Source organism: Salvelinus fontinalis, chromosome 42 (assembly GCF_029448725.1).
Source record: "Salvelinus fontinalis isolate EN_2023a chromosome 42, ASM2944872v1, whole genome shotgun sequence".
Classification (NCBI taxonomy): Eukaryota; Metazoa; Chordata; class Actinopteri; order Salmoniformes; family Salmonidae; genus Salvelinus; species Salvelinus fontinalis.
The window spans coordinates 22,850,448-22,866,917 of NC_074706.1; the positions used below are offsets into that span (position 1 = coordinate 22,850,448).

A 16,470-nucleotide genomic window follows, 5' to 3' on the forward strand; every position below is an offset into this window, starting at 1 on the left:
GTCTGTTCTCTGCTTTACAGATATTGGTTGCGTCCGAATACCCATATGCTCGCTTACAAAATATTATGCGAAAAAATAACGTTATATAGTATATGTAATTTCGAATGGACCATCACGTTGACTCGCACCATTCCTTCATTTTGGTACAGCGCGTCAATCTCTCATTATCGCCTCTTGTCAAACACGTGAGTCGAAATTAGTATGCAGTTTAATTAAGTATATAGTACGCTTGTGTTGGTATTCAGACATAACCACTGATTATAGGATAGTTGATGTGTAATGTAATAAGTAGTACCGTATTTCAGAGAACAGTGCGCATGATTGTTACATTTAACCACGCCTTTAGAGCTATGACGACAACCAATAATATCACTTATCTTCTGTGTAAAAGGAAGTTAAGTGACAACAATTTCCACGTTAGCGTGTTTGTTGTTATTTGGACGTTTATTATTAACACCATGGAACTCAAACTCGTTTAACTGCACAGCGTCACATACTTACCTCAGGTAGTCTTTAATTCACGTTGGAGACAGTACTTGGTCGATATGTTCTTTTTCTAGGTAACGCTAGCGGGCTAACTTAGTAGTTAACGTTAGCTAACATGGCTAACTGTGTGGTTTTTCACACTCAAATAGCCTCCATTATGGAGGTTTTAGCGAATGCAGCCGTGGCAGAGATCTGTAAACTCGTAGACGACGACTATGCAGTGTTTCGTTTGGAAATGTCTCAAAGCCAAAAAGAAAACAGGGGATTGCGGAGGAAACTACAGCTGCTGGAACTGAAGCGTCGTCCCAGTAGTGTCAAGATCCTCGATCGATACAGAGGAATAGTAAGAGGTACATTTTGCAGAAGGAGGGGGGCCCATAGCCCCGTTCCCCTCTGCGCATATGTTCAGATGTGTTACCCACAATTGTATCTTGGTCCTAGAGAATGATAGTGGACGCAAAAGCGTGTTAGCATGAGTAGCACCATTGAGTACTTTCACCGTTTTGAAGCAGTAAACTGGGTTGGACTTCATATGAGTTAAGGAAGGATCACATTATTCCATTCAGGGATCTTTGATCAGCCAATGAATTATACTCGTGAGTAAAAATTCCATAACTGCAGGTGTCAGCCAGTAAATCGCCAACTTGGCTTTAAACCTGTTCAAACGACAGTATGCACGCTTTCAGTTTGTTTGCCAACTCATAGAAGTAGTAGAAAAATAAAATGGACTACTTCAAAATGGAGATGGCCTTCAATCAAATTGTATTTGTCACATGCACCGAATACAACAGGTGTAGACTTTACTGTGAAATGCATGCTTACAAGTGCTTCCCAATGACGCAGAGTAAAAAAGAAGAAGCAAAATACTAATTGTAACACGAGGAATAAAATACACAAGATTGACGCAATGTACATAGAGTATCAGTACCATATCACCAAACATATTTATAACTAACCCAAGATAGATGTTGTTTTACAGTGGGAGCAAGGAGGTGGGCCAAGCAATAGCTAGCAAGATAGTATTGGCACGTTGTAGTATGTATATTTTTAGTTTTTATTTAACTAGGCACGCCAGTTAAGAACAAATTCTTATTTACAATGATGGCCAAACCCGGACGGCGCTGGGCCAATTCTGCGCCACACTACGGGACTCCCAATCATGTTCGGATGTGATACAGCCTGGATTCGAACCAGGAACTGTAGTGATGCCTCTTGCACTGAGATGCAGTGCCTTAGACTGCTGCGCCTCCTCTAAAATGTGCGTGTGCACAAACTATTTGACATTGCACTCCTAAATAATGTATTTTTTTTACTTTAGCAAAGCGTCAAGTCTATAAAACTTAGTGCACTGTGTTCGTAAAATATTGTAGTTTTGGGTACAGAAAATTGAGAAGACGTTTCACCTATGAGAAAATGTGCAGAATGTCGGCCCAGTTTCACCTAGTTTCATCCTCTCCCACCACCCGCGACTGTACTTCCTCTCACTACCATATTTGGTGGTGAGAAAACATTCTAAACGGATGCTTTAGACCCTGTGACCTGTCTGGGTTACCCCTTCTGTCTGTGATATCACTGTGCAGGGGTACGAGGTATTTGAGGTAGATATGTACATAAAGGCAGGGTAATGTGACTAGGTATCAGGATAGATAATAAGCGTAAAATAAATTACAGATTAGCAGCAGTATATGATGATATTGACAGTGTGTAAGTATATGTGTGTGGGTTTGTAGTGTATGTGAATGTGTGCGAGGTCTCTGATCTCCACCCTGTAAGCTGTCTCATCGCTGTCGGTGAGCCGGCCTACCACGGTCGTGTCGTCAGCAAATGTGAAGATGGTATTGGAGTTGTGCGTGGCCGTGCAGTTGTACGTGAACAGGGTTTTTCTTATGGCTGGGATCCCATTAACGGGATCCATATGACAACAGCCAGTGAAAGTGCAGGGCGCCAAATTCAAAACAGAAATGTTGTTAATCCCACCACAGTGTCCGATTTCAAAAAGGCTTTACGACGAAAGCACAACATATCATTGTTAGGTCAGCACCTATTTACAGAATAACACAGCCGTTTTTCCAGCCAAAGAGAGGAGTCACAAAAAGCAGAAAGAGAAAATTAATCACTAACCTTTGATGATCTTCATCAGATGACACTCATAGGACCTCATGTTACACAATACATGTATGTTTTGTGAGAAAGTTCATATTTATATCCAAAAATCTTAGTTTACATTGGTGCGTTTTCAGTAATGTTTTGCCTCCAACATCCGGTGATTTTGCAGAGAGTCACATCAATTTACAGAAATACTCATAATAAACATTGATAAAAGATACAAGTATTAATGCAACCGCTGTGTCAGATTTCAAAAACACTTTACGGAAAAAGCACACCATGCTATAATCTGAGTACAGCGTTCAGAGCCCAAACAAGCCATAAAGATATCTGCCATGTTGTGGAGTCAACAGATGTCAGAATAGCATTATAAATATTCACTTACCTTTGATCTTCATCAGAATGCACTCCCAGGAATCCCAGTTCCACAATAAATGTTTGATTTGTTCCATAAAGTCCATCATTTTTGTCCAAATTAGAGGTTGACCGATTATGATTTTTCAATGCCGATACCGATTATTGGAGGACCAAAAAAAGCCGATACCGATTAAATTGGCGTATTTATTTATTTGTAATAATGACAATTACAACAATACTGAACTCTTATTTTAACTTAATATAATACATCAAGAAAAATCAATTTAGCCTCAAATAAATAATGAAATGTTACATTTGGTTTAAATAATGCAAAAAGTGTTGGAGAAGAAAGTAAAAGTGCAATATGTACCACGTAAAAAAGCTAACGTTTAAGTTCCTTTAAAAAAAGCTGGTGGTTACTTTTAACATGAGACTTCAATATTCCAAGGTAAGAGGTTTTAGGTTGTAGTTAATATAGTATTCATCAGACTATTTCTCCCTATACCATTTGTATTCCATATACCTTTGACTATTGTATGTTCTTATAGGCACTTTAGTATTGCCAGTGTAACAGTATAGCTTCTGTCCCTCTCCTCCTGGGCTCGAACGAGGAACACATCGACAACAGCCACCCTCGAAGCAGCGGAACAACTACTCCAAGTCTCAGAGCAAGTGACATTTGAAACGCTATTAGCGCGCACCCTGCCAACTAGCTAGCCATTTCACATCGGTTACACCAGCCTAATCTCGGGAGTTGATAGGCTTGAAGTCATAAACAGCGCAATGCTTGAAGCACAGTGAAGAGCTGCTGGCAAATTGAATGCTTAGGAGCCTGCTGCCTCCTACCATCGCTCAGTCAGACTGCTCTATCAAATCATAGACTTAATTATAACATAATAACACACAAATACGAGCCTTTGGTGATTAATATGGTCGAATTATTATATTATCTCATATACCCTGACTCTGCGTGCAATGAACGCAAGAGAAGTGACACAATTTCACCTGGTTAATATTGCCTGCTAACCTGGATTTGTTTTAGCTAAATATGCAGGTTTAAAAATATATACTTCTGTGTATTGATTTTAAGAAAGGCATTGATGTTTATGGTTAGGTACACGTTGGAGCAACGACAGTCCTTTTTCCGCAGTTGCGCACCGCATCGTTTATATGCAACGCAGGACACGCTAGATAAACTAGTAATATCAACCAGGTGTAGTTAACTAGTGATTATGATTGATTGATAGTTTTTTATAAGATAAGTTTAATGCTAGCTAGCAACATACCATGGCTTCTTACTGCATTCGCGTTACAGGCAGGCTCCTCGTGGAGTGCAATGAGAGGCAGGTGGTTTGAGCGTTGGACTAGTTAACTGTAAGGTTGGAAGATTGAATCCCCGAGCTGACAAGGTAAAAATCTGTCGTTCTGCCCCTGAACAAGGCAGTTAACCCACCGTTCCTAGGCCGTCATTGAAAATAAGAAAGTGTTAACTGACTTGCCAAATTAAATAAAGGTGTACAATTTTTTTTAACATTCGGCCAAATCGGTGTCCAAAAATACCGATTTCCGATTGTTATGAAAACTTGAAATCGGCCCTAATTAAATCGGCCATTCCGATTAATCGGTCGACCTCTAGTCCAAATACCTCCTTTTTGTTCGTGCGTTCAGTACACAATCCAAACTCACGACGCACGGGCAAGTCCATGCGAAAGTTCAGACGAAAAGTCAGAATTACAGTTTGTAGAAACATGTCAAACGAAGTATAGAATCAATTTTTAGGATGTTTAACTTAAATCTTCAATAATGTTCCAACTGGAGAATTCCTTTGTTTGTAGAAACGCGATGGAACGCTGGTCTAACTCTCACGTGAACGCACGTGGTCAGCTCATGGCACTCTGCCAGAGCCCTGACTCAAAGAGCCCTCATTCCCCCCTCCTTCACAGAAGCATCAAACAAGGTTCTAAAGACTGTTGACATCTAGTGGAAGCTTTAGGAAGTGCAATATGACCAATATCCCACTGTATATTCGATAGGCGACGAGTTGAAAAACTACAAACCTCAGATTTCCTACTTCCTGGTTGGATTTTTTCTCAGGTTTTTGCCTGCCATATGAGTTCTGTTATACTTGCAGACATCATTCAAACAGTTTTAGAAACTTCAGAGTGTTTTCTATCCAAATCTACTAATAATATGCATATATTAGCAACTGGGCCTGAGTAGCAGGCAGTTTACTCTGGGCACCTTACTCATCCAAGCTACTTAATACTGCCCCCAGCCATAAGACGTTAAAGGGACTAAGCACACACCCCTGAGTGGCCCCCATGTTGAGGGTCAGTGTGGCGAAGGTGTTGTTGCCTACCCTCACCACCAAGGGCCGGCCAGGCAGTCTAGGATCCAGTTGCAGAGAGGGGTGTTCAGTCGCAGGGTCCAGAGCTTGGAGAGGACTATGGCATTGAACACTGAGCTGTAGTCTATGAACAGCATTCTCACATAGTTATTTCACCTCTTGGGAGAGAGCAGTGTGAAGTGCAATTGAGATTGCGTCATCTGTGGATCTGTTGGGGCGGTATGCGAATTGGAGTGGGTCCAGGGTATCTGGGTTGATATGTCATGTCCAGCCTTTCAAAGCACTCACAATTACAGATGTGAGTGCCACGGGACGATAGTCATTTAGGCAGGTTACCTTGGAGTTCTTGGGAACAGGGACAATGGTGGTCAGTTTGAAATGTTGAGATCAAATCTTATTGATCACATACACAGGTTTAGCGAAAGGCTTGTATTCCTAGCTACAACAGTAATATCTAACAATACATACTAATCTAAAAGTAAAATAATGGAATTAAGAAATAAGGACGTACAATGTCGTAGTCCGGAGTATAAATATATATACAGTACCAGTAAAAAGTTTATACACCTTCTCATTCCAGGGTTTTTCTTTATTTGTACAATTTTCTACATTGTAGAATAATAATAAAGACAGAACTATGAAATAACACATGGAATCATGTAGTAACCAAAAGTGTTAAACAAATCAAAATATTTTATATTTGAGATTCTTTAAAGTAGCCACCTTTTTTGCCTTGACAGCTTGGCATTCTCTCAACCAGCTTCATGAGGTAGTCACCTGGAATGCATTTCAATTAACAGGTGTGCCTTAAGTTAATTTGTGGAATTTCTTTGCTTCTTAATGTGTTTGAGTTAATCAGATGTGTTGTGACAAGGTAGGCATGGTATACAGAAAATAGCCCTATTTGGTAAAATACCAAGTCCATATTGTGGCAAGAACAGCTCAAATAAGCACAGAGAAACAGTCCATTACTTTAAGACATGAAGGTCAGCCAATACGGAAAATTAAGAACTTTGAAAGTTTATTCAAATGCAGTTGCAAAAAGCATCAAGCACTATGATGAAACTGGCTCTCATGAGGACCGCCACAGGAAAGGAAGACCCAGAGTTACTTCTGCTGCAGAGGATAAGCTCATTAGAGTTACCAGCCTCAGAAATTGCAGCCCAAATAAATTCTTCAGAGTTCAAGGAACAGACACATCTCAACATCAACTGTTTAGAGGAGACTGTGAATTAGGCCTTCGCAGTCAAATTGCTGCAAAGAAACCATTACTAGAGCACACCAATAACAAGAGACATGCTTGGCCCAAGGAAAACACAAGCAATGGACATTAGACCGGTAGAAAGCTGTCCTTTTGGTCTGATGAGTCCAAATTAGATTTTTTTTGTTCCAACCGCCATGTCTTTGTGATACGGAGAGTAGGTGAACAGATGATCTCAGCATGTGTGGTTCCCACCGTGAAGCACGGAGGAGGTGGTGTGGGGATGCTTTGCTGGTGACAGTCTGATTTTATTTAGAATTCAAGGCACAGTTAACCAGCATGGCTACCATAGCATTCTGCAGCGATACACCATCCCATCTGGTTTGCGCTCAGTGGGACTATCATTTTGCTTTTCAACAGGACAATGATCCAAAACACACCTCCAGGCTGTGAAAGAGCTATTTGACCAAAGAGAGTGATGGAGTGCTGCATCAGATGACCTGGCCTCCACAATCACCCGACCTCAACCCAATTGAAAATGTTTAACGGATGAGTTGTACCACAGAGTGAAGGAAAAGCAGCCAACAAGTGCTCAGCATATGTGGGAACTCCTTCAAGACTGTTGGAAAAGAATTCCAGGTGAAGCTGATTTGAGAAAATGCCAAGTGTGCAAAGCTGTCATCAAGGCAAGTGTTTCGTCAGCTGTCCGGGTGGCTGGTCTCAGACGATCCCGCCAATTAAGAGGCCGGATGTGGAATCCTGGGCTGGCGTGGTTACACATGTTCTGTGGTTGAGACCGGTTGGATGTACTGCCAAATTCTCTAAAAGGACATAGGAGGCGGCTTATGGTAGAAACATTAACATTAATTTCTCTGGCAACAGTTCTGGTGGACATTCCTGCTGTGAGCATGCCTATTGCACGCTCCCTCAACTTGAGACATCTCTGGCAGTGTTGTGACAAAAGTGCACATTTTAGAGGGGCCTTTTATTGTCCCCAGCACAAGGGGCACCTGTGTAATGATCATGCTGTTTCATCAGCTTCTTGATATGCCACACCTGTCAGGTGGATGGATTATTTTGGCAAAAGAGAAATACTAACAAGGATGTAAACAACATTTGAGAGAAATAAGCTTTTTGTGTGTATGGAACATATCTGGGTTCTTTTATTTCAGCTCATGAAACACGACCAACACTTTTATATGTTGTGTTTATATTGTTATTCAGTGTATGTATGTGATGGGATGTATGGACATTGTGGATAGAATATATAGTATATGTACAGCAATAGTTGAATAGGATGAACTTGACTAGAATACACTATATACATATGAAATGGGTAAAACAGTATGTAAACATTATTAAAAGTGACCAGTGTTCCATGTCTATGTACATAGGGTAGCAGCCTCCAAGGTGTAGGGATGAGTCACTGGGTGGTAGCTGGCTAGTGACCGTGACGAAGTTCAGGGCAGGGAACTACATGGAGGCCGGCTAGTGATGGCTATTTAGTAGTCTGATGGCCTTGAGATAGAAGCAATTTCAGTCTCTCGGTCCCAGCTTTGATGCACCTGTACTGACCTCGCCTTCTGGATGATGGCGAGGTCCTTTGCTGTTGTTCTGGGATTGATTTGCACTTTTCGCACCATAGTACGTTCATCTCTAGGAGACAGAACGTGTCTCCTTCCTGAGTGGTATGACGGTTGCGTGGTCCCATGGTGTTTATACTTGCGTACTATTGTTTGTACAGATGAACGTGGTACATTCAGGCGTTTGGAAATTGCTCCCAAGGATGAACCAGACTTATGGAGGTCTACCATTTTTTTTTTCTGAGGTCTTGGCTGATTTCTTTAGATTTTCCCATGATGTCAAGCAAAGAGGCACTGAGTTTGAAGGTAGGCCTTGAAATACAGTCACAGCTACATCTCCAATTAACTCAAAAGATGTCAATTAGCCTATCAGAAGCTTCTAAAGCCATGACATTTTCTGGAATTTTCCAAGCTGTTTTAAAGGCACAGTCAACTTGGTATATTAATCTTCTGACCCACTGGAATTGTGATACAGTGAAATAATCTGTCTGTAAACAATTGTTGGAAAAATTACTTGTGTCATGCACAAAGTAGATGTCCTAACCGACTTGTGAAAACTATAGCTCGCTTGGGAGTTCTGCGTCACTGGGCATTTCACGGTTGAGCTTCCTTTAATCTGTTATCGTCTGCAAGCCCTGCCACATCGGAAGTGCGTCGGAGCCGGTGTAATAGGATTCCACCTTCCTACAATATTGTCCTTTCCCATGTTTGTCTCGTCAAAGGTCGTAGAGGGCTTTCTTGTACTTGTCTGTCCCGTTCTTTGTAAGCGGTAGCTCTAACTTGAGCCCAGCACTGATATTGCCGGAAACCCATGGGGTTTGGATACGTTCGTCTGGTCACATTGGGGAAGACGTCATCTATGCACTTATTGGTAATCTCAATGCTATTGGATGATTCCGGGAACATATCTCAGTCTGTATGGCGCTGCCCATGCTCTCACTGACCCATAATGGGACAGATACAATGTGATGTCTATGGTTAGTATTTGGATAGTATGCAATACTTACTCTGATTACTTACCTACCTTGCACAATTTGTTATATTTTACCAGGCAGGTCAATTAAGACCAAATTCTTATTGCACAAAGACAGTATCATATTCTAACCATATTTCCTATTGTCACACTTTTAAAAGAATGATGCATGGAACATAATCAATAAATAGTGTATGACGTTTTTAAAAGTGCTACCTTACATCCTTGCCAAATGTAGACTGTCATAGGTGTACAATATACTGTTGAGCATTGAGTAGCTAACCTAACAACCACTTTCCCCCCAATCATTGTCTCAGGTGAAGGACATCTCACTGGAGGCCACAGGAGCTTTGTGAAGCCAGTTGAGCACAATACATGGAGAGATGACCAACCAATCACTGTTGATGAGGGGAGTGGAACCTCAACCCAGCACGTTATCGTTATAGAGGTTAGTGTAATAGTGTTACATCAAAATTACAGTACATCAAATGTGTCCAGTTTATTTCAGAAATACTTCCTTCAGCTATTCATGTGCATCCTTATTTATCTACCATAAGAGCTTGTGAGTTCATTCAACTCATGTGCTGGTAATAAACCTCTTATTGTCAGGCTGCAGATGCAGAGGCTAGAGGTCCTGGGGTCAAGCAGGAGACGTATGAAGGAGTGGAGGACCCAGGGCACAGCAGAGACATCCAGACAGTAGAAACCACTGGAGTAGCGCCCCCTGTAGCCACGGAGGACCTACACACCGCTGCCGCGCCCAAGCCTAGGACAAGACGCAGCATCATGGAGGTCAGTGGACCGTCGAACGCCTTCCTCAAGTCAGAGACCGACACCGAGACTTTAACTGTAACACAAAGGCTTTTACACACAGGATCTGACCTCAGGTCAGAGAGACTGGGGCCACTGGGCTGTCCTCCTGCTCCCAGCTCAGAATATATACTTTACGGTAACACAAGTCCGAAGACGGTTCATTCCCATCGGGACTCAGGTGACGCATTAGAGACTGGCAGTGATCCGTCTTGTTCTTACGCTCCAGAGATGGACCCTGGCAACATTCCCTTGGGATTAGAAACACAGACTGATCTGTCTAGAGGGGACTGGAACCAGTACAGTAATAGTGTATACTCTGAAGGGTGTTTAGATAAGAAAGGGGAGGTTGTTGTAAATGAAGTGAAAGTGGAGGGCGACGCTCCTCTGACATGGAATGTAGACGAGACTCATTTAGGAGAAGGACACTCACAAGGCAAAGATTTCTTAGATTACAGGGGAAGCTTAAAGACCAATGTCGCCACCCACTTCCCTTTACACACGTTCAGGGATCGCGACCCAGTATCCACGTCAATTGCACCTTCAGATTCACACAGCCGGGTCCTTTTCGATCATGTATTGAATTCAAAGGACCAAAGGGCCAAGGCACTGGGTGGGGGAGCAAAATCAGGCAATCGTAAAGAGAAACGGTTCCTCTGCATGTTCTGTAACAAAGGCTTCAGCTGCCTCCAGAATGTGGAGATCCACCAGAGGGTCCACACAGGGGAGAAGCCCTTCAGCTGCCCCCAGTGTGAGAAGAGGTTCTCCCAGGCTGGTGACCTGAAGAGGCACCAGAGGGTCCACACGGGGGAGAAACCATACAGCTGCCCCCAGTGTGAGAAGAGGTTCTCCCAGGCTGGTGACCTGAAGAGGCACCAGAGGGTCCACACAGGGGAGAAACCCTTCTGCTGTACCCAGTGTGACATGCGCTTTGCCCTGGCTGGTAACCTGAAGATGCACCTGAAGGTCCACATGGGAGATTCTCAGAGAGGAGCCACAGAATACACCAGCAGAAAAACCATTCCACTCTATAACATAGAAAGTAACCATTCCACCTGATAGCTTCTGATGTTTAGATCAAACTCTGCATTAAATATCCAGACGCATTTGCAATAACGAGAGTAACAGATTTCAGTGTTGAATATTCCTGAATAGAATATTTCATCCAGATATGATATATAAGCCGAAAAAGTATGTTACATATTGTGTTTACTGTGTAGGCTATATGATTTTCACAAATGCCTATTTCATTACTACCATTCAACGACTTAATTTTTTTTCCTACGACACTTTTAATGAGAAAATGAATGCAGTTCATGCAGATTTTACATTAAGTTATTTAGCAGATGCTCTTAACCAGAGCGACTTAGAAGTAGTGCATTCATCTTAAGATCGCTGGGTGAGACAACCACATACCACAGTTGCAGCAGGTCACTGCTTTGATGTTCTTTGCACTCCATGGAGTTGTCAATCAACCGTGATGTGGTCTTGGAGCTGGCAGGCCTTCCCTGGGAGGAAGAGCAGCTCCATCTTGTTGAGTTTGAGGTGGTGGGCTGACATCCAAGCTGAGATGTCTGCCAGGTACGCAGAGAGACAGGTGTGTGTGGTTTTCATAAGTGTATTTAAAACTTGTTTATGTTGAATAAACACAAAATTGGACTTTTCATTGAGACTGTTTAGTATACATCACATCTGCTCTCACCCTATCCTGCTTCCAAACAACCGCACTTTATAACCAATTAAGGCTGGGAATTGCCAGGGACCTCATGATACAATGTGCCAATACGATTCCATGGTCCAAACATAAGTCTGTTGCAGAGGGACGAGAGCTATGAGAAAACACTTATTTTGATCAGTCATGGAAATAAGTGGTGAACACATTTGGCTCCCTATTTATTTATTTTTTTAAATTTGGAGAACTAACTTAGTGAAACACCTAGAGTACACATAAATAGTTTAGTCAGGTTTGTCTGATGACTCATTTATGTCCACCATGATGGGTTTAACCTATACGGGATCCCCAAACCGGGACGGTTGTTGCTAATGTGCCTACAATTACATTGTATACAACAGCCAACTTTCCGGGACATAGACATGTCTTATATGGGCAGAAAGCTTAAATTCGTAGTAATCTAACTGCTGTGTCCAATTAACAGTAGCTATTAGTGAAAAAATACCATGCTATTGTTTGAGGAGAGTGCACAACAAAACACTTATCATGGCAACTGGTTTGATATATTCACCTATGAAGGTAATGTAGTTACATTTTGTAATTTTTCAGGGTCCCAGAGATATGTAGCATAGTTTTGTTTGATAAAATGTATTTTTATGACCCCGCTGCTGTCTCTGGCTCCACGCCCACCCTGCCATCTAGATGTGTGAAAGTTAGTGTATAAGATAATGATCCATCATTATGACATTCCTGTGTAAACCTAACATTTTTTGCATTTTGTATGTTCTCTATAGTGATGTACTTAAATGTATCAATTGGCACATTTGGGCAAACTCCTGGCAGACCTGATACAAAATATTGTGCAGTAATGTAATTCTTCACTGGATCAGTCTGAAACTTTGCACACACTGCTGTCATCTGGTGGCCAAAATCTAAATTACACCTAGACTCCTATCTGAAAGTATGGACTTTCTCTTGCATTTCAAAGATGAAACAAAATATATACATATATTTTTTTATTATCTTTTACCAGATCTAATGTGTTATGTTCTCCTGCATTAATTTGACATTTCCACAAACTTCAAGGTGTTTCCTTTCAAATGGCATTAAGAATATGCATGTCCTGAGCTACAGGTAGTTAGATTTTGGTATGTTATTTTAGGAAAACATTTTCCAAAAAAAGGGTACGAACCCTTAACAATTAAGTAATTCTGTAACTACAGTATAGGACTCAAACGTAGTGGGGATGGGTAAACACTCCATGTTGAAAGTGTGTTTATTATCTGTGTGTACGTACTTGAGGGAGTGTATGTCTGTGTAATCTGTATCACCTGTCTCTTCCAGGAGGAGGAGGGTCCAGAGGTGTTGCTGTTGAAGGAGGAGGGGTGTGAGGAGGGTCTGGGAAACCCTGAGGAGACCATGGTCATGGAGGACAACCAGACTACACCTCCTCCGGGACCCACAGAGGAACCAGCTGAGCAGCACAGGACCACACACAGTCTCACTGAGGTGAGCCCACTGTAAACTACTGTCTGCATGTTTATGTCATGGCTCATATCCACAAAGCCCCTCAGAGCAGGATAGCTTTATTCAGCTGATCCTAGCTATGTAGACAGATGGGGACCTGATATTAGATCAGCACTCTTACGCTGAGACGCTTTGTGGATACGGTCTTAAGTGTCAAGTAATCAAATTAAGTAATACATTTGCATAGTACTCATAGAAATCCCTCATTGCCCAATCAGAAGATGCTCCATAGCAGGGTGCTCATATCAGATTTCTTTATAAAACATCCTCTCACTCTGTATCTCTTAGTCAGTAGACATGGAGGATGGGAAGCCTGATCTGCTGCTGGTCAAAGAGGAGACCATAGAAGACGGACCAGAGAGCATTGATCTGCTGAGTGGACTAAAGATGGGAGAGCAAGGTAAGGAAGAAATACATATAGCCTACATACAGTAATAGATCTTCAATGGGAATAGGGATGCACCTGGCTATCATTTGAAACGCATAATGTATGAACTTCACATCTCCAAATGTAGACTTCTCTGCCATGTTTGTGAAGTCTATTTTCTAACCTCTTCCTACAGGTGGTTGGCTGGAGGCTAACAGAGGAGACTGGATGGCCATCTTGGATTCCCAGACTCAGATGGGTGCAGCCAAGGACCCAGGGGACAACATCACTGAGCAGGCCAGGAACAGAGACAACATAGTGGAGGTCAGTGGATTGGACAACGTCCTCAACACTGTTAATCACAACCAAAAACAGGCAGTCAAACACAAAACAACATCCGGACTTAGTCTCCATGACAACAGACTGGCTGAGACCAGGGTGAGGCATAGATTTGGTCTGCGGGTACAGGAAGGTGTCCGTATGCGGCAGGAGAGAACAGACACCAGCTCGGCTAGCGATGCTCCGTCCTGCTCCTATAGTTGTGATTCAGAGAGACTGATGGCGCCTCAGGTTAACCACCTAACAGGTGCTGCCTTCAGCCTGCCTTCTATAGGATCTATCAACTGGAACATGGACCCTGCAACAACACAGACACTCCCTGGCCTTCATCCTCCTCACACTCTCCTAATGTTAAACCAGACCTCTGCCAGTGCCTCAACAAGTCCATTGACAAATGACAGTAGTAGTAACTCTATCAGTAGATCTGGTGGCAAAGAGAAGCGCTTCCCGTGTACGTTCTGTGGGAAAGCCTTCAGTTTCCCCAAACAGGTGGAGATCCACCAGAGGATTCACACTGGAGAGAAACCGTTCGGCTGCCACCAGTGCCGGGCCAGTTTTTCACATTTGTCCAGCCTGAAGAGGCACCAGAGGGTCCACACGGGGGAGAAACCATTCGGCTGCCACATGTGCCGGGCCAGTTTTTCACACTCGTCCAACCTGAAGAGACACCAGAGAGTCCACAGAGGGGAGAAATCCTACAGCTTCCCCAGTGTGAGAAGAGGTTCTCCCACCAGCACCAGCTGAAGATGCACAAGAGAGAGAGGGCATTCACCTGTACGCACTGTGGGAAGAGGTTCTCAGAGAGAAGGTACTTCAGGATACACCAGCAGAATGCCGGCGGTCACGAGTCATTACAGCAGTCAAATTCCATGTGACCATTTTGTTATGGTAATTAGGCTTCTGATCATTAGTAGCCTACCAAACTTGCTTAACTGCCTGGTGCTCAGCATTCGATTGTCCCTCTTATCACTCTGACAGCAATGCAAATGCCATTGAAAATCTAATCAAACACTTCATGAGCTTATGTTGCGCAACTTTTCTATAGGCTATGCAATTGCATGAGAGAGTGATGGCCTCTATTAAAAAGAGGATCCCATCAGCTGTCTATAGGCTAGGCCTACTATATTTATTTCTCAACTTTCCTAATATTAAGCACATTGCTTCTCTTTACAACAGGAGTATAGCCTACCTGGCTGGCATGAAAATGAACCATGGGAAAAGCATCCACCATTAGCATTTTTTTTCCTCCTGCCCCTGTTTCAAGACAGGTACATGATAATGGTCCAGTCCAAATCAAACCTCATTTCACACACATTATTTAGCATATGTAAAGACAAGATTAAATCAAGAATAGTTTGAGGTTTGATTCACAGCTAAAGTGGCCAAATAACTTCTTAAAATTAAGCATATTAATTTGCGTTACAAGGGGTGTAGAGCCTAACTGGCATACATACACAGCGCGTGGGTGTCAAGATTCTAAAATGCACCTTTAATAAAAGCATTACATGCATAATCGCATTTGCGATGAGAATGTTTTCCCGCTAATGGAGTATTCACACTTAGCCAACTGCTGTGTGAGCATTTTTGCGCTTATAATGTTTAGAAAAAGCCTTAGTTCATCAACATTTTAAGCTAAACGTTCTGATCTTTTTTGTCAGCCTCATTGCTTAAAAAAAATACATATTACACTAGTAGTTGTATTATTTTGGGATCTATCGCATCCCACAACTGTCCCAGACTGTTTGGAATATTTATTTTTCGCAGAATAGAATGGGTCAACTTTTGTACTATGGGGGAATAGTAGATTTACATAGGCCAGTGCTTTTGCTGTTCGTTAGGCCTACTCATCTTGTTGGCTGACAAAGTAAATGTAGACAGTTCTTTCAATATGTGCCTCGGAATTGAATAAGGACATGCACAGTTGCGTCCCCGACGTGTCGGTCTTCACTTGTAGCCTGTGAGAAAGACCCGATCACGTGACGGAGAGCCGCTTCAGAGCACCCAGCCAGGAGAAGGGAATTATATACAGCCCAAGGGCACAATGGCCACTGGCTGAAGGCATGTTTTTTTTCAGGAGGCATTACAGCCACACAAAGGGTATGCCCCCGGGAAATTCGAGGCATTGTCAAGTGCTTGCCAAATTGTAATTGAGAGGCAGCTGAAATCTGTATAGCCTACACACAAAAAATTGAAGCAGATCTCATGCCTTTCATGCACATTTCTTGCAGCCTTACAATGTATTAAAAATCCTAACATAGCTAAAATGTTTTCATCACATTTACATAAATAACTAAATTAAGCATATGAGTACCCGTTTCTTTAGGTTGATACTGGTGTTTTATAGTGAGATAATGATAATGCCTTAATTTACTTGACAAAGTAGTGAAGATTTTCCAAAGTATTCTAAAATTCATTTTATCCAAGCGAGGGTACCAGATTATAGAAAAGGTAGGGTTTAGTGAGAAAGTAATTCCTCTTACATTTGTCATTTTGCAGACACTCATCCAGAGTTACTTACAGTTTGTGCATTCATCTTAAATGGCTGCATTGGGCCTTTATCTCAATATCAAGTACCTTAGTGTTGGCTTGGGTGGTATACTGGGGCATTTGGAAATGGGCACGGGATGTTTTTTTGAAACTATTTTACATTTAATACATTTGAATATCATTTTATGTAATTAAAGTACTGTACTTCACATTGA

General features: G+C 42.2%; 1 protein-coding gene across 1 annotated transcript; it reads left to right on the plus strand.

The window, feature by feature from the left end:
• The first annotated feature begins 361 nt into the window (after positions 1 to 361).
• Positions 362 to 16,470, plus strand: LOC129841165 (sal-like protein 4). Its single transcript, XM_055909310.1, has 6 exons — positions 362 to 836; positions 9,371 to 9,501; positions 9,663 to 9,845; positions 12,880 to 13,044; positions 13,351 to 13,462; positions 13,626 to 16,470. Exons 1-6 carry the CDS (start codon positions 602 to 604, stop codon positions 14,510 to 14,512), a joined length of 1,713 nt encoding a protein of 570 aa, XP_055765285.1. The 5' UTR covers positions 362 to 601; the 3' UTR covers positions 14,513 to 16,470.

Bases quoted from the DNA above. Each gene is read 5' to 3' on its own strand.
- LOC129841165 (XM_055909310.1), top strand. From the start codon at position 602: ATGGCTAACTGTGTGGTTTTTCACACTCAAATAGCCTCCATTATGGAG. The intron at 837-9,370 runs GTACATTTTGCA...TCATTGTCTCAG, and splicing joins ATACAGAGGAATAGTAAGAG to GTGAAGGACATCTCACTGGA. The intron at 9,846-12,879 runs GTCAGTGGACCG...TGTCTCTTCCAG, and splicing joins CAAGACGCAGCATCATGGAG to GAGGAGGAGGGTCCAGAGGT.